Below are 21,382 nucleotides of genomic sequence, written 5' to 3'. Positions count from 1 at the left end.
AACGAGCGTGATTGTTTCCACGTTACGTACGAGTAACTTTAAGCTCGCGCGCATCATCGATGAGCAGTGTAATCTTATTTAAATCGCATATGCAGTATGTATAAACGACTATCCTTCAATAAAGACAAATTGAAACGAGTTGCACTACTTATTCTTTAATAAATATTCAGAAGCCATACCTGTATTTATACTTTTAGCGTAGTTCTCTGTACGTTGAAAAGAAACACGAAAGGGAAATACATATATTGTCATGATACAATATATATATATTCATAAAAGGAATTATACATCGATACAATAAATTCCAAATTACACATCGAACAAAAACGGGAGAGACGTTCACGGTTTCGGTGGCTCCGTATGTCGATTCGTTTTACACTCTGCCTTGAATTTTGTTTTGTGCTCTGCTGTAGATTTGCTTGACTGCACTGGCTACAACACGATTAAAGACCTTTACTAAAGACTACCAACTGCGATCGGAGTAAGTTCTACATTATTTTATCGTATTATTCGCGCGACAGGAACATCTCGCCGAGAACGAAAGCGAGAGAGATCAATGCGATATACTTCAAATTAATCGTAATCGGCAACCTACTCATAGCTTTGCCCGCGGGCTGCAACATGTGTGCGTGTAAGAAAACAGACAAGGCACATGTTTCAAATGCAAACAGATACATGTTGAGTAATTAATTTTTTTCAGTTTCAGAAGATGGTATTGTATTTAGTATACTTACCACTGTCGACTGAAGTTTAAATGACAGTGCTTTCACGTAGCCTAACTTGCTTAAATATCTAATAGCCATTGTTGTCCCTCCTGTTACATTTTAATATTAATATACAATGTGTAATGCAAACTGTGTATTATATAAAAATAAAAAAAATAAAAAATACAAACCTACTGTGACAGTATATCTGAGTGGAGTAAATATTTTATAAAGTGCATAAGTAATAGCCCAGTTACCAGCGCTAGAGTTCCGTACTAAGTCTACATATTTCTCACTAAAATTCATATATTCCAACAACTGAACTATGTCTACGCCGCTGAAAACACATTTATGTTAGTCAATTACTTAACTCGCGTCAATGTATCAATTTTGTTTATACATACTTCCTGACAGCAGTATAGAATATAGCTACCCATCCTATGGAAGTAATAATATGTACAGGTATTAACACGTGCCAATAATCTTTAGTCATTTGCTTCATCTTTTGAAATACTGTTAACTTTTGTGCTGCCTGGGGTTGCTGGCCATTGTAAGGGCTTTGCTTAAGATCCGAATAGTATGCCAGAGTAATACCATTTCTATTAATGTTCTGCTTTAATGACTTCTGATGTACAAATATATTGTTTACAAGACCTAAGGAATTGCATGATACAGCCTTGTAACGATGATATCTTTCTGCAAATAAAATAAGTCTGCACGGTAATACATATATAAGTCCATGAGCGTCCACGTAGTTCACGTTTAGGCTTACCCGGGAATGCCGACTTCCAACGCGTTGTATTAACACGACACGTGCAGCATGCTGACAGTGGTAGGTATTTGGTTAACAATATAGAAGCATTGCCTAATTCAACACTAAATCTCAATCCACGAGTAAAGATCACGTCCATGTTCGAAAAACGCCGCTTCTTTTTCTAACCAAGAAACATGATACCTTTATTTATTTCCAAGATTTATCGCATGTAACAGGAACTTACAAATCTTGTGCATCGATAATTTATAAAGGAGTCTGTTAATTGTTGCTATTCTATTTTATTATATCAATCACGTAATACCGAAAGAATTACGTGCATCACAAAACTTACATACCTTGATGTATCAGACAGTATTAAACCATCCTGCATTGATCTTAAAAACTACAACCAAACTAGAAGACATATCAGTGCCAGTATTATCAATGACTCGTTAGTAGTGACATCTATTTAAAATTTCAGTATCACGGTGACATACATCTGCTGTATCAATAACACGAACATTGAACCGCTTCATGTAATTTCGTTAATTAAAAAAAAAAAAGAAAAAATATTTAAATTTAAAGCATTTATACTAAAAACATTATTGATTAAATTAACTTTTAAATTATTGCCATAATTGACCAAAAAAAAAAAAAAAATAAAAAATACTATTATCATCAAAGATAATATTTAAAGATTTATAAAAGCAGTTTATTAATTTTTTTTATTTTTAATAAAGCTTGTGAACAAGCAACAATAAGTTAAGACGCACGCAAGAACATTTATTTTACAATAAACTACCTCTTATAATACACGATAAATTAATCTTTTTCTACATAACATGACATGTAAATAAATTTGTAAATATAAATACTTTAAATTATCAGACGTAATATATAATATATGTATATAATTATTAATAAACAAAAATTGTACAAGTTACAAGTAGCAACGGGAAGAAATTCCACAACTCGATTCTGCGAGCACTGTTTTCGTGCCATTGAGCGAAAAATGCTGAAACAAAATGAAAAATTCCTATTTTCATAAGGTACCATTTGCACTTTTACCTGAACGGCCTTTACAATTATTTAAACATTATTTCTGGCAAACCAACCTTTCTCATTACGATTCGTAGTCCATCCGATCACGGTTTGCATCTCGTTCTGTCGTTTCAACCATGCGTTCAAAGGCTCAAAATATTTGAGCATGGCACCGGCATCTATTCTGTTCGTTCTACCTCTCGTCATTTGCCTGACAACATCTTGCCACGGTCTGGAAGCTCCAGTTGACAGAACATCTCTGCAAATATAAAAATCTCATTTAGCTCGCGAGATATTTAGAGAATGTTAATTGTTAATCAGATCGTTTATTAAAATTTCTGGAAACTCTACGTACGACAATAGCCGACCCGCTTCTCGCGATCTGTAAAGATCGCAGGTGTGCAAATCGCCAGTGTGGCCAGAAATCTCGCACAGAGATTGGAACAATTGAAACTGTAGAACAACGCTAACAAAATATCTGAAAATTAAAGTAGTAAAAGTAATAAAGATTTTTCTTTTTAATAAAATACGTGTAATATATTAATTGCGTTTGTACTTGTCGTAAGGACTGTCTGCTGGGATGTGATACTTTGCCGCTGGATCAAAATTTCTTTCGAATCTGGGAACAGGCGGGACAATGCCTTGGTATTGAAATCTTAATTCCCACCAATGTGCTGTCATATTTTCGACACCGTCGCTAAAGACGCGCCATCTCCACTTAAAGAAAAAGAAAAAAAAGAAAATTAGTGTGTGCAATTTATATTACTTAATTACTTACTCTTGCATTTATTATTATTCACCCGATCGATTATGTAGGCAAATGGCATATAAGCCACTTTGCGAAGAGCCATTAACATGAGAAAATTTATGCTACTATCGTAATCTTGCGTTAAATTATTGTGCAATCCAATTTTGTGCAGGTGTTGAGGTGTAAAAATGGATAAGCCAATTGCGTCGCTGACAGCTTCATGGAATCCTGATTAAAAAACAATTCTTAGAACGTACGATTTTATAAGATAGACTTGATAATAATAGATGAGTGAACGAAATATACCTGGCATCGCCTCGTTTCGAAATAGTAGCGGATGGTCTTTGTATTGCAAATAGTACTGTAAATGTGCCATTTCATAATGAGTGGAAAGTAGATCTTCCATGGTAACTCTCGTACACTGTTTTATTCTGCGATTATATAAAATTTTTTAAAGGATTCTATTATTCGACATAACACAGAAAGATACATTAAAATTAATTTTTCTTTTTAAATAATAACAAGTAAAAACACCTGTAATCAATTTTATTACAAAAATCCCATGCGCTGGGAGTGCATTTAATATCTCTGTCAATCGGCTTTTCGAATATCGAGAACTTCCAGAATTCCGGTGGCATCGGCTTCATTCCAAGCGAGGTAAAGAACTCTTCCGCTATTTGGAACATCCTAAAAAAAATTTCCATTAACAAAAAGTTTCTTTTTAGAAAATTAATTATAAATTTACTTAAAACTATTTCTTTTTTTTTTTTTTAATAGCACGAAAACATACCGCATTGGAGTTATACCCTGAATCATCATATTTAAAGTAACGTCGAGCCTTCTGTTTGCGGGATATGGTTGCACTAACTCGAAGAGATTTTCCCAATTTTGTGCCCACATGTCTCCTAAGATGTGCGCCGGTAACGGTCCATTCTTTCGTATTCTGTCGCCGTATCTCTCCATTAATTTTGACCGCACATACGTAAAAAGATTTTTGTAGAGCGGAGTTATGGCTGACATAATCTCCGCTATATTTTGTTGAAAACATTCGTCCTCAAACAGTTCTCTCATCTGATCACCAGCATCGGCAAAACCTTTCGCAAGAAATGTTTTATCAGTTTCGCATAAAGCTACGCACCTTTAAATACTTTAAATTAATTTATGTAACAAAATACATTTGAAATCAAACGTTTCTATACCATTTAGCTTTGCTGCTCGATTTGCCAATTGAACGTATCTCAAATATCTGTTTTGTAGTTGTGGACCAATTGTCTCGTGCCAGGCGTTCCAATAATGCAACAGTTCGTCGTAGTCCTTTGACTGTGCCATTATTTTATTTAAATCTGAAAATAATTTATGCTCATTAATAAAAGCGAATATAATTTCTCGTCTATATATTATATATACAATAATTTAAATTAATTAACTCACCGTGATCCAAACTCAAATTACATTCGCCATCAATCTGTTTGTACGGGCATACTCTGGCTTTAACATAAATCTCTTTCATCTCTGTTATTAAACGATGTATCTAAAAATTAAATTAATTTATTGTACATAAGTAGAAAGAGTAATAAACGTGGTCATAAATTTTATATTAATTAAAAATTATTTATATAAATTTTACATTATACGCAAATAATTTAATTATTATATGGTGATTGTAGAATTTTAAATTAATGTTACTTTAATTATAAATACTTATCAACCTCATTAAACTTATCGTCGATCAAAGCACTTCGACCTCTCGTAGCTATCATTTTTAATTCTCTTCTGGCTAAAGGATCTGGTATTTGGCTCCAAGCAAAAGTAATCGCTTTTCGCCAAGAAGCCCTTTCAAATTTTAATTTTAATGTTTGCTCGTCCACCTAGTTATTACATCGCGCATTAAACAAAAATAATCGCAAAGTGTTATACAATATAAATATTAAAAAATATATAATAGGCATTTCTGTCGCATAATTTTGTATAAATAAAAAAAAATTTGCCATACCATTTTTTGATGATTTGCGTCAGTAACGTTTGTCACAAAGTTCCACTGAGCTATCGTTACCCTTGTGCACATTAATGAAGCTGCACTATCATATTCTCTGAGAAATAAAAGAGCATCTCCTAAATTCATGTTGAGACCCTTCAATAAAAAAAAGAAAAAAAGAAGTTTAGAACTTAACAACGATGTAACGCACGTCGAAACACAAGCTACATCTTCTCTCGGATGTCGTCGAAAATCATTTTCACGATAGAACTGTGAGACGAGAATTCATTCTTACCTCCAAATATCTTCCGTACGACTTTCCGTGCAGCAGAACGACGAAGAAGATGAAATTTCGAATCCCTACTGTCGTCATTCTTTGCGGCAAATTCATCGTCGTACCAATAGACGATATGACGAATTTCGTTGCGTACATTTTAGGATGCTTTTCATTCTCAAGAAGAATATTATATAATTCGCTGGGATCAGCACAGCGTTGACTCAAAGAAGTGCGCGCGAACAATTAAATATTTAAGTATGCCATTTAAAGTGTTTAAAACATTATTTAAAGTTTTTAATTACACCAATACGCTGATACCGATTGTTTCACATTCGAATTACATAATAAGAGAATAATCTCGCGATGCAAGTTACATAACGTGAAGCCTTACGCCGTTCCTAGCAACAACCATAAGCTGTGATTCATCAAGCTCGGGTAACGTTACGTCGAAAGTTTAAGTAAAGTCGAATGATTACAAATGACATCATGTTACGTGAACACCTATAACGGTTATAGGCAAACGTGATGTTCTTTAAATGTATATTTTAGCACGGCGATCGATCAGCTAGTCGTTCGACAGCTGAATCAAAGAACCAAGGCTCGATGCTGTCGTCGCGGCAAAACTGAATCGTGGCAGAAAGAGAGATGGGCCTTTCCAGGACGGATATTCTGCGGGCAAAAAGAGGAAGGGACAGGCACTATCGGTGCGTGAAGCGTAACTACCTAACGCATCGCAGCACACGCCAAAATCTTTCTACATACATTTAACTTCGTAATTGCTTGGTTAAATGTGTGCCGGAATAATTAATCGTAATACTTTTCATTGTTTCGCGTCACCTTCGCGCTAAAATATCGGTGGTTTCAACATTACTATTTTTATCTCCACAAACTGTATGTGTTATTTCATAAACGGTGGAATACAAATGTGTATGCACGTGCATTGTATAGGCAAATATTAGCTTTCAATTTCTTTGGCTTAAGATTTTTTTTTAATAAAATAGAAAAATACGCAGCGGTCTCTTTAGTGTAAGTTTGTAAAAATGTTAATCTGCCGTCTGTACGCAACTGTCGGAATATTTCTCGTAACGGTACCGATCTATTTTCTACGGTAGAAAAGTAAAGCGACACATTGTATCTTCGAGATTTTATATAATTGTGTCCATTACTTTATAATTTGAGTCGACGATAAAAAGAGTAGATATCAAGCGCTTTGATTTTTTTTCTTTTCAAAAAATAAAATAAATTATTACCTTAATTAACATATCAAATATTGTTTAAGTATGCAGATATTCCTGTCATACTGACGATACGTCTTTTAATTATTTTCGAAACTTAATTGCTGCTCGCTGAATGTCTCTTTGCCTGCTTAATTGTTTGCGAATTCTTTGCAGCTCCTGTAGTTTCATGCGCATTTTAATAAACTCCACGGCATTCGGAACCTACAATTATAAATATATACAGTTGTAAAAAATATAATAAAATTAAATATTCTTCTGGGAAAAAATTCTCTATAAATAACTAATGTTAAAACTCAATATATTACAATATATTATATTACGAACAAACGCAAAAAAAATGACACCTTAAATTTATTCATTAACACCGTCATTGATTTAATCCGTTTTTCCGTCTTCTTTATTTCAGCCTTCGTCGCAATTTGTTCCGATTGCAGTTTCACGAGCTCCTGACTTTTGGAAACAATTTTGGTTTTTACTTCATTCATCGTTAATATCAAGCCTTCGACTTTTTCTTTGTGCTTGCTCAACGCGATGCTGTAGCGACCTGTGGAAAATTCTGTAATTTATACACCGGAAAAATTATCAAATACCCATTTCTTACCAGCGATTTTCTTCATTTCGAGCAGATGCTGATTTTTTTCATCAATTTTTTGCACGCAAATTCGATTCTCTATCCTCAATTGTTCGAAATCTACGGCGCGTAGAGCCTCGCCCACTTCTTTCCTCTGATTTAACTGCAATGTAACTTTCCTTATCTGACACTTAATGGTAGCCACTTTCAATCTGATCTTTTCCGTCACGATATCTATTGTTTTCAACCACTCTTCTATAAATCTACGTGATAAAAATAAATTCCTTCTATTAAATCTAAATAGTTATCAATTAACGTTACTATTTGCACATATAATTATGAAATAATCAATGTAAAGATTGTTATAATACCTGATGAACTTATCAGCTGACATTTTCCCTGTAATACTATCAAAGCCTTTCTGTACAACGTTTTCTTCAAAGTCTTCTCTACTTTTACAAATTTCGTGAATGCTGATCTGATTCTCTTCCAATTGGGCTCGCAAATGTATCCTTCTCTTTACAAAAGTTTGTTCAAACTTTATTATTGCTCTCTTCAATTCCCGAATTTCGGTGTTCACCATTTCGATACGATATACAAATGGAATTCTGTAATTAAGCAGAAAATATAAAAATTATAATTGAAGAAGATGTAACAGAGATTTTAATGTGTGGCAAACAGACTTTGCTTCTCCCGTTGGTGTTTCAGCTGTTAAAAGACTTGGCGTGACGTGTTGACTTCCGGATTGCACGTTGGCGACGCTCACTGATTCCTTGTCGGAGACACTCACGAGATTTCCGGTTGCACTTATAACGGACGTTGTGCGAACGTGTTGAAGCGCGATTTTTTGTATACGCTTAGCGGTTTCTAAGATTTGCGCTATTTCTGAACAAAGTGCAATACCATGAAATAAAATAACATTAACGCTAATACATTTGCAAGAGAATTTTTTTCAATTTAAAATATGAGTACGAGATATTTAAGAAAACATAAAAATATATAAATGTTAAATGAAAAAGTTACTTTGAAGACTTCCAGGATCTCGACGCGCGAGATATCGTTCAAAAATGTCATTTTCTAACCTCAGGAGTAGATTTGAGTCTTCTATATTTTTAAGCGCTTGTCGTAATTCTATTTCCGTCATGTCTAAAGATCGAAAAAGTTTTTTTTTCTAATTTTTAAAATATAATCACATCGCACACTTTCTTACTTTTGTTATAACAAAATTAACTTTGTTTAAAAAGTGAAAATAGAGATTCAATGCTAAAGACACTTTGTTGTAACATATTTTCAAAATTAATCTTCAGTTTTAATCTTATATAATGATTTAAATTTAAGTATTTAATTAAAAATATTTTATTAATATTTTATAATATGTGTGTTTGCATTTAAGCAATTTCATTATATGTCACATAAATAAGAAGGTAATTAAACTCTATGGCTACCTTCAGATAAATAAAATACATTGTAATTAAGATTTTTATCCATTTTAAAAATAAACACAAATTTATACAAGGCACGTTCGACAGTGATAAACTTAATTTTATTACAAGAATAACACACTTTCAAATATCAGTGTCTACACGTTTGTGTAATTATTTAGTAATTAATTATCATCTAATTTACGATTGTTAATAATGTGTATTAGTTTAATAATATATCAAACACGAAAAATCTACCTCAGTCAAAGGCAAGTCACACACAAGATGCATTTAAGATTCTTCCAGCAAAGTTTCTTGCTGTATTTCAACATCGTTGATGTACAAAACGTACGCAATTCCAACTTCTTTTTGTTCTGAACTGTAAGATCTGATAGTGGCCGGTAAATCGCCAACAGAGAATATAATTTCTGCACCACCGTCCATAAATTCGTTCTACATACAGATCGCAATTTAATTCGTGTATTTGGTACCAAGTAATTAAAACAGAACCATTATAAAATTAAATATATAAATAACATATATTATATTTATGTAGTATAATTACCTCAACTTCCACTTCCTTTCCATTCACCCAAACGCTATGAGCATGTTTATCTGAAAATATAACGAAATACAAATCAATGATTTCAATTAAATAATTAATTCTTTTACTTTTTTATATTTTATTAATTAATTAAATAATACCTAGCACGACTCTGTATTCATCATTCCCAACTTTGGCCAACCATGTCTCCAGCACTTTAGACTGTGACTGCACAAATTGTTTGTAACTTTTTCCGTTCACCCACAAAGAGTAAGAATATTTCAAACCTGTTTAATTACAATACAATTTGTAGCAAAATAATAAAATATTTAATAAAAAGGAAATTAATTATCTCGCAAAAACGACAATGAGATCCTACCTGGCATCGGATCGACTCTGATCACGAATTTGGCGTTATTAAACATAAACACTTCATCGCCGACTAGACGAAACATCCAATCTCTATGAACTATAACGTTGCCATCGATTTTTACCACACGTCGGCCTGTTGCAGTTCCATGTTCGAACTCCACCACATGGTTCCCGTCGCTCAAAGGAACTGTCCATTTGGCAGTAGGTTCGTTCCCTGATGTTTCTAAATTGTGAAGACTCCTGAGTAGATATTTAAATATAAAATATATTAAAGTACATTAAAACACAGTATTAAAAGATACATCAAATAATTAATTAAAATTAATACAGTATAGTAATGTTAAATGTAAAGTATTGCAAAACAAATGGCGTTTATAACGATCGATACGTTATTACGTACAATTAAAATCAAGTAGCAAAAGTACTGAAAGGTGTGTATGTATTCACACGCTTCTTTATAAATGAATAAAGTAATTGCATATTTCGCATTGCCATGGCGATCATTAGTGGAAATACAAATGTAAGTGTAATGTTAGGTCTTGAGACTGTATATCTCACGTTTGTGGAATAAATTATATCGATCATTATTGCGACAGACTAAAGTAATTTATATATTACATAATACTTAAAAAATAGAAATGTTTTCATAGTTTAGATACATGTGTTTTGCTCACCGAAGTAGAACGCCTGCCATGTTTCTACTGCCTGCACCTGTACTGGCCTCCTTATTGATCGACCTCAGCGCGACTATTCTCAATCAATAATCGAGTTATTTCATACGTCATACCACATAATGTTTTTTCGTGGAGTGTAATACAATAAACTGTATACAATATTAAATTAATATCAAATGTCAATGCTTTTTTTTTTATTTCCTTATTAGTAAATTTGTAATAAACTAAAAGAAATACATAGTAAAAAATGCGTTAATTCTTAATAATAAAATATAGTAAAGATAGTATAATATGTCTAGACAATTTTAATCTATTTTAATTTCACTTTGTGTTAGCGGGCAACAATTTACCCGAACAAGATCCAAAACCAATTCTATAGCCGTCTCCAACACAATACCCTAGAAATAAATAGTTATATAATTTTATTTGCATGTGTGTGTGTGTACGCAAACATTTATTTACTTACCGCGAATAGTTACTTCATCATTGTCTTGAAGAAATTTTCTTGTAGTACCGTCTTTTAAAGGAATAGGATGCGTGCCTTTCCAGCTTAATTCCAGCATAGATCCGTAAGAATCAGTTGTCTATAAATATTTTATAATTGGATACGTGTAATTGTAAAAAAAAATAGTCAACTCAAATAATAATAGCAATATTTAAACGTACGTTTCCACTTATAGTCCCGGAACCCATTAAATCGCCGGGATTAATATTACAACCCGTAACAGTATGGTGTGCTAATTGTTGTTGCGGAGTCCAGTACATGTATTTGAAATTGCTCCGGCATATCGTTGTGACTACACCACTTGGACCTAAAAAAAAAGAAACTACATGTTAAAAGAAATTCTACAAACAATATTAATTATGTACAAAATAAGATACAAAAATAATTAATATGACAAAAATAATTTAAAAATGTCAACTCACTTTTAAGATCAACTTCTAATTTAATATCAAAGTTACACGATTCGTCATGTTTCAAATATGGAAATGGTTCTGGATCTTGAGTCATATTTGGCACCTTGAAAGGCTCTAGAGCTTCCATTGTAACGATCCACGGAGATATCGTGGTTCCTAAATTTTTCGAGCCAAATGGTCCCAACGGAACGTACTCAAATTTTTGTACGTCGCGAGCTACAAAGAAAAAAAAAAAAGAATTACAATAGTATTTATTTAAATTAATTAAAACATAAATATTTCAAATCGTATCGTACCGCTCCAATCGTTCATCAAAACCATTCCAAATATGTGATCGTATGCTTTAGAAGCTGGAACAGTATCGCCGAGATTTGTAGGTGGCCCAACGAAAAAGGCAACTTCGAGCTCGAAATCCATTAGTCTACTTGGCCCAAAAACAGGTGCTGCACCTTCAACCGGAAGCGTTTGACCACACGGTCTTCTTATGGGTGTGCCTGATGCGACAACGGAACTTGCTCTTCCGTGATAGCCGACAGGCAAGTATTTCCTACATACATATACACACGTGATTACTTATTTCCACAATTTTTAAAGTATACATAATAATACTTTTCTTTTTAATTACCAATTCGGCAGTAATGGATTTTCTTTGCCTCGAAACATAATGCCGACATTCGTTGCATGATTAAGAGATGAATAAAAATCGGTATAATCTCCAATCTTTGCTGGCAAATGCATTACAGCATCTTTCTGTGCGACAAAAATCCTAAAAAAAATTTAACATAGTTACAATGTGGTTAAAAAAAATTATAAAATTATTATAATTAAATTTTGATTATTGATAACTTACTCAGAGCGGATTTCTGGATCCTGCAAAGTGGAATTACTGGCTGAAAGCAGCTCTTGAAGTTTCGCTCTTGCTTCTAGCCAAGCTGGTCTCCCAAGTGACATAAAATCGTTCAAACAATCGCGACGAAATACATCCTGTTTATTTTTCAGCAGTGGCCCATCGAAATAATTTGCAATAGCAGCTAAATTTAAAATTTTGTCGCCAATCGCCACTCCTATTTTTTTCTCTGGCTGAAATATCGTCAATAAATGTATGTTATACATATGTAAATATACAAATAGTGTATTTATTACAAATAAATTAATAAAATATTACTTTAATTCTTGCTTTTTAAAAAAACCTCGAAAAACAAGTACTTTTTTAATATTTCAAAAAAAAAATTGTAATTTACTGATAATTCAAGATAAAGACGGAGTTAAAACCATCGAACGATAACGACATACCAAGCGATAAAACCACAAAAATATTTCTACCAGACGGCGTTGAACGTAACCGAGAATAGAGCCCATACATTCCACTCTTTCACATACATTTCAAAGGAATATACAATACACAATTCATACTCGATATTATGTAATATTTCTATTAACCTCAGAAACATTACAAAAGATTGCAAGGAACTGCTACGTATACCTCATCGCGACATACAATATAATTTCTTAAATTCCAAATAAAATAAAAAATGCCTAATTTATATTCAATAATAACAAAGTCACACGACGTGGCGCGACTATTTTTTTCGCGATCCGCAACGTAGTTCGGTCTTGCCTACCTTGTCTTTAACGGAGAAGATCCCGTACGGTAGATTTTCAATCGGAAAGTCACAAGATGCCGAGTAATCGATGAAGGACTTCATGGTTACAGCTGTCGCGACGAACTGCTTGGCTCAGCCGGCTGGTCTTCGAAGCGTATACTGCCGACGACGGTCCGATAGCGTCGAAATCCCGACTGGGATGGGAAATAATTTATACACCTGTTTACCGAGCTCGGGACTGCCTAGCCTCTGGTTAAACTAGTTCCGTACATTAATGCAGCGAGGACCATTCCACCGGTCGTTTTTATCGTTGCTTTGATTCTCAATCGGCTAGGTTTATCACGCCAGATGCAACGGAATTTTTACGTTGCGTAACACGTGTGTGTTCTAGCGTGTTTATCTCGATTTATTAATTTTCCTTTCCTTTATATCAATCTGAAATGAACTGTCTTGACGTTAAGTTATTTCTTTTTCTTCTTCTTTTTTTTTTTTTGAACTCACTGAAACATTTACATAAAATTTATGTTGAGAAATATTGTATGTACATTTAATGCGCGAGTCTTAATCTTATCTCCGAAGAAAGGAGAAACGCAGGGGGACAATGTGCGTATCGATAATTTGGGATAACAGCAGTTTATTAGACATTGATATACAGTGGATAATAAGGGCAATTAGGCGGTATTCGAACAACATAGTTATGTGCCAGCAAATATCTCTACATCGCCGCGCACACTCTTAACTTTCGCTTCTCGTTCACATATCAACGACATTTTATGCACACGCATGTACATATATATATTTTTTTTCTCTATGTATATATGTATATATATAAATGTATTTCTCATTACAGTATACAAGGACAGCTTTCTCCCCGAAAGTATCTCGAGGTGTTTCTCACGCTAAATGCTAATCAATACTCTCATCGTTTGGAAGACATGGGACTTTGTTGTTGCTTTCGTCTCTTTACCAACTTAGACTAATAATTAGACTAATAATTAACGAGATCGACGATCGTCTAAGGTCGGCGCGATAAATCGCCGGCAAAGTAAACTTTATTATACCGATCACCGTTTGTCGGAACGACAGACAGAACGTTCTACTCCGTTAACATAATCGACGTAAATGAGTTGTTCGAGGTTTTTTTTTTTATTACATACATACGTATTTCTCGTCGATGTAGACTGTCGACGTCGAAGATGGGCAAAACAGACCGATAAGTATCGCCGATTTGGTGCTTTAAACGTAACGTTAGATCAGAATTCGATACGTGCAATGCAACATATATTAATATTAAAGCAAAGCGCAGGAAGAGCAAGAAAATGTAAACTGTGCAGTGCGTCTTTATAAATGTGCATAATACATAAAAAAAAAAGAAAAGTTAAATGGAATTTAATTTAAAAAAAAATAAAGTTTATATTAAAAAATTATTATATCGCGCCAATAATATATTAAAGTATTTACACGCATTTAAATGGCATTTTATATACAAACTTTCTAACACGATTTATTAATTATCTCCGAAAACTTAATGCAAGATATGCAGCTCTAAAATTTTAATTGTACAAGCTGCTTTTATTAACCTAATCAATATTATTTTATTACCTCGCTATGTTAATACTATTGCTAATATTCGTTTTACTTCGGCCGCGGGAACGTGCAAAGATGTTTTGCACATCTCGGAGAAAACCTTTGCAGGGGCTAACGCGTTAATACATCTGCTAATTATACGGGAGCAAATTAAACGATCGGGAGTCTACAGGGACGAGTATACACTTTCCGTACAAATATATCACTCTTTGCTTAAAAAATCGATCATTTACACGGGAATCAATAAGACGTTTTTTAATTACGAGAGATTCGTTCGTGAGTAGTATTGATTACTATGTCGGCAGTACCAACGACTATGTCTAAAAAAACTCGCAACGCTGATAGAATTATGAATAATAATTAACAATGATTCGATAGAGATCTTCTTTACAGGTATCGATTTACTGGTCAGATGAATAGTTTAATTCATTTTTCTCTTCAAAAAATACATTTTGTCCTTTCTCCGGCGCACAGTGATTGCAAATGGAATTGCTTGAACTTTGCATCAAAATACAAATACGGTTTAATTCCGTAAATTTATTGCAAAAAATAATTAACAAGGAGCTGTTTGTTTTACACAAATTTTGATGCTTTTATGCACAATAACATATCTTTTTATTAAAAAAAAAAAAATATATATATATGCTTTAAAAAACCCGAGTAGAAATTTACCTAGCTAATCTGATTTTCTGCTAGTAATTAGATCGCGCACTGACTTCGAAAAATAAAGTTGTCATTAAAAAAAAAAAAAGAAAGAAACAAAATCCGTCTAGTATCGATCGTCTAGTCATCGTCCAGCGCGGAGGACCATTTATCTGAATAGACATCTAAACTTTTTTCACCGCGTACTTGTTTACTGTTGTGTTCTGACCTTACGCAAAATTCGACTGCCGAATTCGACGGGCAATCCAGTTTTCGCCGTCCTCTGCCCGCGCGTTCTCCACCTTGCGAACTTGGAATGCGAAAACTGCCGGCTGATATAAACACACGCACGTACTCAAACTACCGCAACGATCGTCGGGCCCGACGGTTTCCGCAGTCGAGCACGTGTTAGATAAACCATAACGAACAGTAGACTAGTTACGCGGCGAAAAACGTTTAGACATCTAGCTTTTTCATAGACATTTCTTAGACATCTAGCTCGTCATTAATTAGAAATAATTGCGTGATACTTGGACGATTCGAACGTTACATTTCTGGCTCGTTGCTGGACAATTTTGCTAGACGGCCACGAATTGGCTGATTAATTATTAGGTAACGGTGGAAATCAATTTCCACTCGGGAACGATGCTCTTTGTTCAGAATTATTAATCAATTTTGTCGTTATTTGTTTCGTTGAGACAGAGTTCAGCAGGTATATATAATGCGCTTCATATTTTACATATTACAAACACTTCAAGTTGAATTGACATCACCCGCTGTGATCCATCAGCCAAGAGCTTCCAGTTAAGTACGTGGGATTAAAAATATTCTTCTGCATTAAATTTCACGTATGGGATATTATTGATTGCTTTCTACTTCGATTGATAACGTATCAATTTAATCCCGGCACTAGCTGCGCTTTCCCATTCAAATATATTCATTTTCAATTGTAACTAACAATAAGTGCCATAGCAAATCAGTCCGTCGACTAAGTAAAGAGGAGACGCGGTTTAAATCGTGATGTAATCTGAAGATGCACGGTGTACATAAATACACTTATAATTCTTGTATAATTACATCTAGATATTTTCATATTACTTACTTTAAATATCTTTTTCTGTTATTCCGTATTGGCGAGTGAATCGAAATCTATTGAATTGTTTTATTGTAAGTGTTAAACGAATCGAAATGTGATTCGTAATAATAAGTCCACTGTGTCTGTATAATATACGTTATGCAATCATTAATATAATGTGAAATAACGATCACGAATATAAAAAAAAAAAAAAAAACAAAAGTTATAATTGATACTACATAATTAATATTGTACGGAAAATTACTCTTTATTTTCTTTTTTTTTTTTTTTTCGAGGATCAACGCGAGATTTAAAATATTGAAAATGATTGTTGCAATTCACGATTGTGACGTGCAATCATTACTTTCAATAGTACGTTCGTGGCGTTCGAATGAAACGACCGATTTTCTAACAGAATCAACGAACTGATCATAAACGACAACCATTCGCACGAATATTCGAAAAAGCGTGTACTTTCATGGGTTTGTGTATTGAATTCTTAAAACTTCAACACTAAATATATATAATATATGCTTTGATATATTTATATATTTATACTTTATATGTATATATATATCTATATTAAATATATATTAGTACTCTCCTTTCGATTTGAATTGATTAACGGCAAATTATAATATACATATATATTTTTTTTGTATATAACAGATGAAGTCCATCTCTCGTAACGTTATCTTTGCGAACGATTGATAAATTATAAACTTCGTTAATATCCCAACGGAATAACGCTCGGTAATAAATATATCTGCTATGAAAAGTAATATACGCGCTATCTATCCCTAACGCCACGGGGATAAAAATCTTCTATTCTCGTAGCTGTCGCGGCTGACGATTCGTTGCAAATCGCACAATGGGGACAGAGCAACACCTAAGCTCCGACAGATTAGCTACAGCGTTTATAATTTACACTCTAACTGGAATTTTTACATTGTCCAAAAATGTTGCTTTCGTTTTAGTATATTATGGACAAACTGCAGATTCTGATTAAATTGCGATAAATATGTTTAAATATACTTGAATTCAAATCTAGATTTTTTTGCACAATTAATATAACTTTTATCATTTTCAACAAGTCGACGAGCAAAGTTAATCACGTAACTGTAATCAAGTTATTAAAGCTATTAATAGTCTCAGAAATATTCGAGATAATTATTAAGACAAAAAAAAAATTAATAGAAGCTAATAACACATAATAAATTGTAGAATCTTCTAATAAATTATATAAAAATTGTTAACAAGTTTTATGTATAATAGTCAACACATTCGTAACTTTATATCTAAATCCTTCGAAACTAATTTAATAAATTGCTCGTAAAATTATACTAATTTTGACTAATATTTTAATCCGCGTTTTCAGATGAAAACCTTTCAATGTTTTAATTGGAGAGCGGATGTACGTTATCATTATTGCTTCAATTAATGAACGATTGATATCTTCATTAATGATTTTAATTATTATCGAACAGCAAAAAATAACGAATCTGCGTAGCTTACGGCCGGAAGCGTTATTAACTTTGTAACTTGATTCATTCAACTTCGTTTTTTTTCTTTGGATATGCCGTGTATTTCGTTAATCTAGAAAACTTATGTACTACATATATCTCGACGTGCAGGTAGCTGCTGAAAACTGGTCAGAATAAAGAAGCATTCAACTACACATCGATTCTTTACTAACATCATCGCTTTCTCTTCCGTTCGATAATGAGATCGAAATTAAATATTCCCTTTCGACGTACTAATAAAATACAGCACATCGATTTATTTTAATTAAAATATAAAGTTTTTAAAATTCTTTTAATTAGTCAATAAAAACCATCTCATTAAAACCGTTCTTAAAACAAAATTAATAACGAATCGTCATTAAAATGTAATAAGTATCTGGAAAAAAAGAAATAACTTGGAAGAAATAAAATCGGGAATCGATACTGACGTTTTCTTCTATCGTAACATTAAAACCGCCTAAGCACCGTATATCTTACGTATTGGTGATTCTGAATTTGTGACCCGAGTCTCCAATTTCTAATCTTTTTAGAAACATGTCGCAAAAAAAAAAATAAATAAAAAAATAATAATAATACACCCAGACAAATTTTGCGAATGCGATGTCGCCAAAAACGCGTGTACCAGTCGGCTAATTTCTGCACATCGTACGATTAATGAATATGTGGACAGAATTCTTACAAGTCGTGGCCCAATCGATCCATCTCGGCCAGAAGAAAATCGATATCGGCCTCCGTTACTGCGGCGCTGGAAATAATGTTCCTAAAGAAATTCGGCCGCCGATCGTCCGGTTGGTACCCGACCATCAATGTCCCAGCCTGCATCATGCGACCCTTCAGAATTGGACATATCTGCAAGTACAAATAATTCTCCCTTACTCTAAAATACCTTCGATGATCTTCGAAGCCTTTTTTCGTTAAGCTTAAATCGGATTTATTGCTCCTGAAATATACGAAGCTCGATACAAGCTCACGCACCTCGCCTAAGATTTTTATTCTTTCCGCGGTGTGCGGCATGTTGCGCACGCGAGTAGGCAGATACCAAAAGCAGACGTTCACCAGCTCGGGTTCCAGAATCAGGTAATATTTGTCGGACATCTGTTTGATCCGCCTGACCATGTACTCGGTAAGTTCCATCAGTCGGTCCATGTGCTTTTCAAAGCCCTCCGTTCCCTAATAAAAAAACAATTCATTCCCTCAGCCCCGAGTCATTACCGCGGCGCAGCCCGCGTATTGAACGGCCCGAAGAAAACGCGGACGTGCAACGTGAAAGCGCAAAATCGGCTTTCCGACAATGGATTTAATACCTTGGCGCGCCATTGCAGCCAGAGCTTGAAAATGTCATTGTGACGGCCGCATTGAATAACCTTATCGCCAGTGTCGTACCTCACGTCGTACAGCTTGTCCGTCATAAACAAATATTCCGCGGACATTTGGTTACAGCTGATGAGCAGCCCCTGCAAAATGGAAAAACAGCTCTCGCTTTCAAAACCGACGAGCGCCTGCGACATTTTTTTTCTTTTCCTTGATAACGAAGCGTTTCCGGAATTGTTTCGCACAATTTACGATTGACAGGCCGCCGGAGGAGGAAGAGGGCGAGTCCGTCTGGGTCGATACGACGCTTCAACACATGCGCGCGAGGAGGAATACTCAGGATATTGAATTTACAAAATGGCGGATACATCTCTCCAATGTTGTACTCCCCATTATGGGCCGCCGTTGTTCCAGGCAAGATTATTCTTCGATCGCGTTCGTAAATAAATCCGCGTCGCGCAGAGAGCCGCGCGTAACATTGACATTTAAATCGCCAGCGAGTGTTCCACTCGCCAAGTATTTTCATACGCCCAACTTCGGAGAGAGGAAGAAAGAAAGAGATCAATTATTAGATAAAACAATGCGATTGTCAATGTTAACGAAGCGTCCCTTGGACACTACGCCTCAATGTCAACGGCATCGTGGCCCGATGAATGCGTCCCTCTCTCCCCTGCGAGCCCCGATATTTCGCGGCAGCCGGTGCACGGAATTTTAATATCCGAAGGGGAAGTTCGGCGTTAGCAATAACTGAGAACGCGTGGGGGGTTGGACCCTCCCAGGAGCCGTAGACGGACGGCAACATATGTTATCTCTTAGTTTAATTAAATTCCTGCAGTGCCAAGCACCCCGGCACGTAGGTCTACCCCTCGGAATGCGACCAGTGTTGTCCCGTTGCCCTTACGCGATGCAGGAATTTCAGCGCGCCCAGAAATGGGGAGGATTTTTCGAAAAGTGCAACGTCTTGAAAGCGCGTCGTGGGTGCGCGGCGCGGTCGACATTTATTCACGGCGATATTTTCAATTGCTTTCAAATTTATTTTTCTAACACTTCCGGTAATCAAACATATTGTGCTGTTAATAATTGTAATTTTTGCGAGTTGGATTTTTTTTTTTTTTTAATAAAAATGCTATTTTAATTATGTTTAATTTGGTAACTCACGTCTTCCTTGAAGTGAATGGAGGAACATTGAAGCAAGGCACCCATCAGTTTGTGTGGGTTCCATGTCACCGAATCAGCTCTGAAAAATAGTAGTGTTGGAATTTTATTATTTTTTTTGGGGGGGAAAAGTTTGTAAGTAATTGCTTTGAAAAAAAGAAAGTAATATTTACGCGACAAAAATTAATTAATATTTGTTTGCCTTCTGAATAAGAAGTAGCTACCAAATTTGTTGCGAAAGTTGCAGTAAATGTAACTTTATGTAAAATAAAAAAAATAATAAATAAAAAACAAACAAAAAACTTACTTTAATTTTAGCTTATTAACAGAAAAGATTTTTGTGATTTAATTTTAGCTTATCAACAGAAAAGGTTTTTGTGATAAGAACGTATATCGAGTAAGCCATACATTTTGCGAATAGTGTAGAAAATTATTCTTCCTTTGCCTTATCAGCAGCCTGTCGAGCCGAGCCTTCGCCGAGCTGGCTGAAAAAAGCCACCCGACCTCAGCTGGTCGTCAAACTCTTATCCACTCCCACGGGAACCAATAGGGGATAAAATATGAGTTATCTTCCCGCTGTGCCTACGGAAGGGGGTCTATCAATTCGAGAGAAGAGCTATTAATATAGCCACGAGACCGGATTTAACCCCCTGGTCCTCGGAGACTCACTTCAGCGGTAAAAACCTTTAACCCTTCTTAATCCTTGAAAAAGCATTGTGACATGTGAGAATCCGCATTCACATTCCACGACGCAAATTTGTGGTTTTGTTTTACGTAATTTAGTGTCGTTACGGTGCATAAAATTATCAGAGCGAGAAAATAATCTGACAAGATATCGTAAGTAATAAAACAAATAAGTTTGTAGGAATTGTTACAAATATTCAATAAAATTGAAATTAATAAAGTAAAATACGTAATTAAAAAAAAAAAGATAAAAAAAACTGAAACTTAGCTTGGGCGTGTAAGTTACGCGCTTTATGATAAATATTTGATACTTGGCAAGTGACATGTTTATCGCAACGCCACGCCGGTTCCGTTTGTTGGTTGAACGTCCTGTGCGTGATACGAGGGTACATTTGAAGCACCCTCGAAGCGCGATTCGTGTCATTAGCAGGCGGTGTCCATTATTCACTCGTGTGCATCCTTTTTCACGTTACAGATCGACACACGTCTATTTATTTAATTCCAACAAATAAAATGCGATTCTATGTATTAATCGACCCTGTTTGCAACACTTGTTTTCCTTAC

At 34.6% G+C, this 21,382-nt stretch overlaps 6 protein-coding genes across 15 annotated transcripts in view; all 6 read right to left on the bottom strand.

Moving 5' to 3' along the window:
- Positions 1 to 245: 245 nt before the first annotated feature.
- Positions 246 to 1,923, bottom strand: LOC139104543 (uncharacterized protein C18orf19 homolog A-like). 3 transcript variants are annotated; one of them, XM_070660069.1, is made up of 7 exons: positions 1,815 to 1,923; positions 1,477 to 1,639; positions 1,109 to 1,400; positions 896 to 1,041; positions 735 to 814; positions 596 to 614; positions 246 to 432 (listed from the first exon to the last, which is right to left on the bottom strand). In XM_070660069.1, the coding sequence occupies exons 2-7, from the start codon at positions 1,613 to 1,615 to the stop codon at positions 374 to 376; spliced, it is 735 nt and encodes a 244-aa protein (XP_070516170.1). In that variant the 5' UTR covers positions 1,616 to 1,639; positions 1,815 to 1,923; the 3' UTR covers positions 246 to 373. The 3 variants fall into 3 exon arrangements, with proteins under 3 accessions (XP_070516170.1, XP_070516169.1, XP_070516168.1); XM_070660068.1 differs by lacking the exon at positions 596 to 614; XM_070660067.1 differs by lacking the exon at positions 246 to 432 and having other exon boundaries at positions 453 to 614.
- Positions 1,924 to 2,220: 297 nt separating this feature from the next.
- LOC139105194 (angiotensin-converting enzyme-like) lies at positions 2,221 to 5,655 on the bottom strand. 2 transcript variants are annotated; one of them, XM_070661171.1, is made up of 13 exons: positions 5,518 to 5,655; positions 5,241 to 5,378; positions 4,957 to 5,115; positions 4,679 to 4,778; positions 4,447 to 4,590; positions 4,038 to 4,341; positions 3,782 to 3,934; positions 3,554 to 3,678; positions 3,300 to 3,475; positions 3,056 to 3,216; positions 2,855 to 2,977; positions 2,574 to 2,758; positions 2,221 to 2,494 (listed from the first exon to the last, which is right to left on the bottom strand). In XM_070661171.1, the coding sequence occupies exons 1-13, from the start codon at positions 5,653 to 5,655 to the stop codon at positions 2,376 to 2,378; spliced, it is 2,025 nt and encodes a 674-aa protein (XP_070517272.1). In that variant the 3' UTR covers positions 2,221 to 2,375. The 2 variants fall into 2 exon arrangements, with proteins under 2 accessions (XP_070517272.1, XP_070517273.1); XM_070661172.1 differs by having other exon boundaries at positions 2,221 to 2,473.
- Positions 5,656 to 6,088: 433 nt separating this feature from the next.
- On the bottom strand, positions 6,089 to 8,452 carry LOC139105197 (cilia- and flagella-associated protein 263). Of its 3 annotated transcripts, XR_011546141.1 has the most exons (7): positions 8,332 to 8,452; positions 7,992 to 8,193; positions 7,680 to 7,916; positions 7,339 to 7,595; positions 7,082 to 7,281; positions 6,750 to 6,938; positions 6,089 to 6,168 (listed from the first exon to the last, which is right to left on the bottom strand). XR_011546141.1 is itself a non-coding variant. In XM_070661180.1 (6 exons), exons 1-6 carry the CDS (start codon positions 8,450 to 8,452, stop codon positions 6,819 to 6,821), a joined length of 1,137 nt encoding a protein of 378 aa, XP_070517281.1. In that variant the 3' UTR covers positions 6,420 to 6,818. The 3 variants fall into 3 exon arrangements, 2 of the variants coding, with proteins under 2 accessions (XP_070517281.1, XP_070517282.1); XM_070661180.1 differs by lacking the exon at positions 6,089 to 6,168 and having other exon boundaries at positions 6,420 to 6,938; XM_070661181.1 differs by lacking the exon at positions 6,089 to 6,168 and having other exon boundaries at positions 6,426 to 6,938; positions 7,339 to 7,571.
- Positions 8,342 to 10,430, bottom strand: LOC139105198 (fas apoptotic inhibitory molecule 1). The gene is given in 7 exon segments (XM_070661182.1): positions 8,342 to 8,454; positions 8,988 to 9,182; positions 9,295 to 9,344; positions 9,435 to 9,560; positions 9,653 to 9,885; positions 10,320 to 10,400; positions 10,402 to 10,430. Coding segments are annotated over 6 exon segments (681 nt in total). The 3' UTR covers positions 8,342 to 8,454; positions 8,988 to 9,020.
- Positions 10,431 to 10,480: 50 nt separating this feature from the next.
- Positions 10,481 to 13,375, bottom strand: Faa (fumarylacetoacetate hydrolase). Its single transcript, XM_070661179.1, has 8 exons — positions 12,860 to 13,375; positions 12,088 to 12,317; positions 11,863 to 12,003; positions 11,534 to 11,784; positions 11,247 to 11,453; positions 10,986 to 11,131; positions 10,786 to 10,903; positions 10,481 to 10,717 (listed from the first exon to the last, which is right to left on the bottom strand). The coding sequence occupies exons 1-8, from the start codon at positions 12,941 to 12,943 to the stop codon at positions 10,641 to 10,643; spliced, it is 1,254 nt and encodes a 417-aa protein (XP_070517280.1). The 5' UTR covers positions 12,944 to 13,375; the 3' UTR covers positions 10,481 to 10,640.
- An 83-nt stretch (positions 13,376 to 13,458) lies between these two features.
- Positions 13,459 to 21,382, bottom strand: part of Gad1 (glutamate decarboxylase) — a 43,873-nt gene continuing 35,949 nt past the window's right edge. For all 5 annotated transcript variants that reach the window (XM_070661176.1, XM_070661174.1, XM_070661173.1 and 2 more), the window contains 4 exons: positions 20,138 to 20,216; positions 18,973 to 19,122; positions 18,644 to 18,838; positions 13,459 to 18,517 (listed from right to left, as the gene is read on the bottom strand). In XM_070661176.1, coding sequence (XP_070517277.1) covers positions 18,344 to 18,517; positions 18,644 to 18,838; positions 18,973 to 19,122; positions 20,138 to 20,216 — 598 coding nt within the window. In that variant the 3' untranslated portion in view covers positions 13,459 to 18,343. The remainder of the gene's footprint in view (positions 18,518 to 18,643; positions 18,839 to 18,972; positions 19,123 to 20,137; positions 20,217 to 21,382) is intronic.

Source organism: Cardiocondyla obscurior, linkage group LG08 (genome assembly GCF_019399895.1).
Source record: "Cardiocondyla obscurior isolate alpha-2009 linkage group LG08, Cobs3.1, whole genome shotgun sequence".
Lineage (NCBI taxonomy): Eukaryota > Metazoa > Arthropoda > Insecta > Hymenoptera > Formicidae > Cardiocondyla > Cardiocondyla obscurior.
Note: the sequence above shows the minus strand (reverse complement) of the source record. Positions and strands in the feature narration are given on the sequence as shown.

Coding starts and splice junctions, on each gene's coding strand:
- LOC139104543 (XM_070660067.1), bottom strand. CDS start 1,615: ATGGACGTGATCTTTACTCGTGGATTGAGATTTAGTGTTGAATTAGGC. Junction 1,401..1,476: donor TTGGAAGTCGGCATTCCCGG/GTAAGCCTAAAC, acceptor TTTTATTTGCAG/AAAGATATCATCGTTACAAG. Junction 815..895: donor CAGATATACTGTCACAGTAG/GTTTGTATTTTT, acceptor AAAATGTAACAG/GAGGGACAACAATGGCTATT.
- Faa (XM_070661179.1), bottom strand. CDS start 12,943: ATGAAGTCCTTCATCGATTACTCGGCATCTTGTGACTTTCCGATTGAA. Junction 11,454..11,533: donor TTTGATGAACGATTGGAGCG/GTACGATACGAT, acceptor TTTTCTTTGTAG/CTCGCGACGTACAAAAATTT. Junction 10,904..10,985: donor CCGGGACTATAAGTGGAAAC/GTACGTTTAAAT, acceptor AAATATTTATAG/ACAACTGATTCTTACGGATC.
- LOC139105194 (XM_070661171.1), bottom strand. CDS start 5,655: ATGTACGCAACGAAATTCGTCATATCGTCTATTGGTACGACGATGAAT. Junction 4,342..4,446: donor TCGAGCAGCAAAGCTAAATG/GTATAGAAACGT, acceptor TTCTTGCGAAAG/GTTTTGCCGATGCTGGTGAT. Junction 3,217..3,299: donor TTGCCTACATAATCGATCGG/GTGAATAATAAT, acceptor TTTTTCTTTAAG/TGGAGATGGCGCGTCTTTAG.
- LOC139105197 (XM_070661180.1), bottom strand. CDS start 8,452: ATGACGGAAATAGAATTACGACAAGCGCTTAAAAATATAGAAGACTCA. Junction 7,917..7,991: donor ACACCAACGGGAGAAGCAAA/GTCTGTTTGCCA, acceptor GCTTAATTACAG/AATTCCATTTGTATATCGTA. Junction 6,939..7,081: donor TGTTAATGAATAAATTTAAG/GTGTCATTTTTT, acceptor TTATAATTGTAG/GTTCCGAATGCCGTGGAGTT.